The sequence below is a fragment of the Corylus avellana genome, chromosome ca11 (assembly GCF_901000735.1).
Source record: "Corylus avellana chromosome ca11, CavTom2PMs-1.0".
Taxonomy (NCBI): domain Eukaryota; kingdom Viridiplantae; phylum Streptophyta; class Magnoliopsida; order Fagales; family Betulaceae; genus Corylus; species Corylus avellana.
The window spans coordinates 280,722-285,037 of NC_081551.1; the positions used below are offsets into that span (position 1 = coordinate 280,722).

At 31.7% G+C, this 4,316-nt stretch overlaps 1 protein-coding gene across 1 annotated transcript; it reads left to right on the plus strand.

The window, feature by feature from the left end:
- The first annotated feature begins 1,022 nt into the window (after nt 1-1,022).
- LOC132165780 (bidirectional sugar transporter SWEET4-like) lies at nt 1,023-2,238 on the plus strand. Its single transcript, XM_059576464.1, has 3 exons — nt 1,023-1,076; nt 1,218-1,254; nt 1,836-2,238. Exons 1-3 carry the CDS (start codon nt 1,034-1,036, stop codon nt 2,236-2,238), a joined length of 483 nt encoding a protein of 160 aa, XP_059432447.1. The 5' UTR covers nt 1,023-1,033.
- The last annotated feature ends 2,078 nt before the right edge of the window (nt 2,239-4,316 follow it).

Sequence of the window (4,316 nt, forward strand, 5' to 3'; positions counted from 1 at the left end):
CAAAAGCCTGAGGATATTGCTGGCTGTCAATGATCTTGAAATATCTATGCACTCCTGTATAGTAGGTCTGCATCGCAGGCTATCAATGCCCACTCATTATCATCGATCATCCACATATATACTTGATATTAAATGTTCACATTTCGAGTTTCGCCTAAGGCTCATTATATAAGCTGGTTTTCACAACCATGCAATCAACAAGATACATGTTAGAAATGAGTTTTGGGCCTAACTCAACTCAAAAGCTAACTTAAGAGTTAAGGTTTCTCCTCATTCTTATATATGGTCCAACTCCTTAATACCCAAACAATGTGGGACTTCTAACACGCCCCCTCACGTGTAGCGGGAGGACATCCAAGCTAATACGTGCGACAATAGGTGACGGTGGGTCACAACCAATTGGGCTAGGATCTGATACCATGACAAACATGCAATCAACAAGAGGTTCTCTGATAGTTTACTTATTAAGTCGTGTACTTATCCAATTACTTTATTTTTCTAACTGTCGAACACTTAGGTGCTTCACAAATTAGTAGGTTGTCGACAGTAGAGTGAAAAGTTTGGTAAGGAGGAATTGCCAATAACACTCTCCAAGTTAATCGAAAATAATCAGTTCAATATTGTAGGTGTTACATGGTCCCAGCTGAACCACCCAAACCATAGTGGACTATATAAATAACAGAATTCCAAAATTTGTATGACATGTTTGATGCTGTAATTGAGAGAAAAAAGCAAAAAAAAAAAAAAATGTTAGTGCCTCTGTTCTGTTCATAGCTAATGTGCTGTTTAATTAAAAGCAAATATGCGTATTTGCTGATTCGCCTTCAACTCAAATGTTGAACAACCATTTGTATATTGAGAATCTTGAAGGCAGTACTGCCATCTCTCTCTCTCTCTGTGGGTGGAAAATGGAAATGTTATTCCTCTACAAAGCTTCATTTAAGGCAGTCCTTTCCATGTGTTGCTTCAGGAAATCCACTTTTCTTTTAGACTTGTCATTGTTCTTCTTCCTTCAGCTCCAGGCTCCAGCAACATGGTTTCTACAGAAGCTGCTCGAATGACTGTTGGTGTTCTAGGTGGGTTACTTAGTTTTATTTCTAAACTATATATTTTATTATTGGCTAGACTTCCTAGAGATTACATATTATTAATTACCATTTTCTTGTTCAGCTAATTAAATTCAAATGATGATGAGGGGTTCTTTTGCTTGTTTTCAGGAAACATTGTCGCACTTTTCTTGTTCTTGTCCCCAGTGTAAGTTTGGCACTCCCAGACTTTTGCCACTGATTTTTGGCACTCCCAGCATTTTGCCCTTTTAACCAGGATTTAAGCCAAAAAAAAAAAAAAAAGGAAGGTATTTTTGTCTTTTCGGATGGCTTAAAGGGCATTTTTGGCTTTCCAATATCGTTAGTCAAGAGGTTTAACCTAAATGTAGTCAACCTTATTTTGGCATTTTGCTATCTCCTTCCTTTCTCTTTTCTTTATTTATATCATTTTCATTGGATGAAGGTTCGAGTAACCTCAACAAAGAGAGTGAGTTCCCCTTTTAGAAAGATCAAATAATCGACTCAAAATCTTATATCTTTTATTTTTTACTATTCTTTTCTCTCAACGTGGATCCCTTTTAAGACATGGGGCAACTTCGTGATCCTTTCTTATCGGCTAAATATTCTCGAATAGTAAGCATGATTCCACCCAAATTAAAAGAATTGTGCATCGGCTGAATGAGTACTTAAACAGCCAATTTCGAAGTATTAACCAAAAAAATCCACTCTTCTTCTTTTTTTTTTTTTTTTTTTTTTAACTATTCATGATTAATTGCATTTAATTTGCAGGCCAACTTTTGTTCAAATATGGAAGAAAGGGTCAGTGGAGCATTACTCACCAGCACCATACCTTGCAACCCTAGTGAACTGCATGGTCTGGACCTTCTACAGCCTGCCCATGGTGCACCCGAACAGCACCTTGGTGCTGACCATCAACGGCGCCGGGATTGCCATCGAGCTTACGTACTTAATTATTTTCTTTATCTTCTCTGACAGGAAAAAGAGGCTCAAATTTTTGCTGGGGCTGCTGATTGAACTCATATTCATCAGCGTTCTCACATCTTTGGTTTTAACCCTAACCCATTCACATAAGGAGCGGTCTTTGATTGTAGGCATCATAGGCATTTTGTTCGGCGTCATGATGTATGCTTCACCATTGGTTGTCATGGTTAGTCGATCTACTATATATTAGCATGCAAAAACTATCAAATATTTATCAAATTAAAAAACAAATATATGAATTCAGCATCAAACATGACGATAATTAATGAATGGTCATGACTCATCATACTTTGTTAAAATGACGTCCTAACAAATAGGGGTGCAAAGGCGGGCGGTTTTTAACCGCCCGCTAACCGCTAACCGCTATAACCGCCAACCGCCTAACCGCCTAACCGTCTAACCGCATTAACCGCTAACCGCCTAACTGCCATAACCGCCTAGCGGTTAGCGGTTAGCGGTTATTGGGTCTACTAACCGTAACCGCTAACCGCTAACTGCCTTTTTATATAATATATTTTTATAATTATAATTATAAAAATATTTATACATATAACATAATCACTTGATCATTAAATCACAATTTTTTTAAAAAAAATAATTAAATCACAATTTGAGTATTAATATATTATCACTATAATTTATATGATTATATCATATAATCACTTGATCATTAAATCACAATTTTTTTAAAAAAATAATTAAATCACAATTTGAGTATTAATATATTATCACTATAATTTATATGATTATATCACATGAGATTGATTATTAAATCATTTGATTATATAATAACAAATTATACATATATAATATGACATAACTCATAAGTATACCAATTCATACTAATACAACAATTAAATATCTAGAGACTTATTTCCAATGTATGTTATAAACTTATAAGTCTATATATGTTATAAGTCTATATAAGTCTACATATGTATATGAATAATATAAATGTATAATATCAATAGTTAATCATATGATTCAATGACAATTCAAATACTTTATTCAAGACTTAAAGTGAATCATATTATTAATGTACAATGATGATATGATTCGTATAATATCAAATTAAGTAATTGACATTGGATTAAACAATGACCAATGTGTTACTTATAAACATAATTTAAGTATTAATGTATTATCATTATAATTTTAGTAATTTATATATTATCACTATAATTGATATGATTATATCACATGATGACTTGATCATTAAATCATATGATTATATAATAATAAATAATACATATATAATATGACATAACTCATAAGTCATAAGTCTACAAGTTAATCATATGATTCATGTACAATGATAATCACAATTGATTCAATTGAATTAAACAATATGTTACTTATAACTACAAGTCTACAATTTAATTAAAGCATTATTAGATACTTTAGGAATTTAGGATTTAGGAGTTTGAACATTACCATTTACCATTAGATATTAAGTTCAATTCAAAGAAAAAAGATTATAAGTAAATATGATAAGAATTTAAATAATTAATCATATGAATCATATGATATAATTTAATGAGACTATATGATTATATAATATCAAATTAAGTAATTGACATTAGATTCAACAATGTGTTACTTATAATCACAATTGAAGTATTAATGTATTTTTTGAACATTTTTTAGAAAAAGAAATTTAACCATTTTTTGAAAGAAAAAAAAAAAAGAAAATTAACAATTTTGAACAATTTTGAATTTTATATATATATAATTGCTTATAGTTATATTATATGCATATTGAATAATATAAATGTATAAGATAAATATTTAACTATATGATCCAATTACAATTCCAATACTTAATCAATTATTCATGTACAATGACAATGACAATGTGATTCATATAATATCAAATTAAGTAATTGACATTGGATTAAACAATGTGTTACTTATAACTACAATTGAAGTATTTTTGTTTGTTTGTAAGTTTATAAGATCAACACTTAATCATATGATCCAATGACAATTCAAATATTTATAGCAATTGGGCCCAAGAAGATATTAAAAATACAAGAAAAAAAAATGAGGGTAAAAAAAAGCCCAAAAAAATAAGCCCAAAAAGCCCAAAAAAAAAGCCCAATTTTAAAAAAGCGGTTAGCGGGCGGTTATCTATTTCACTAACCGCTAACCGGCCACTAACCGCTAACCGTTAACCGCTAGGCGGTTAGCGGTTGCGGTTAGTGAAATTTACTAACCGCTAGGGCGGTTACGGTTAGCGGTTATTGCCACTAACCGCTAACCGTAACC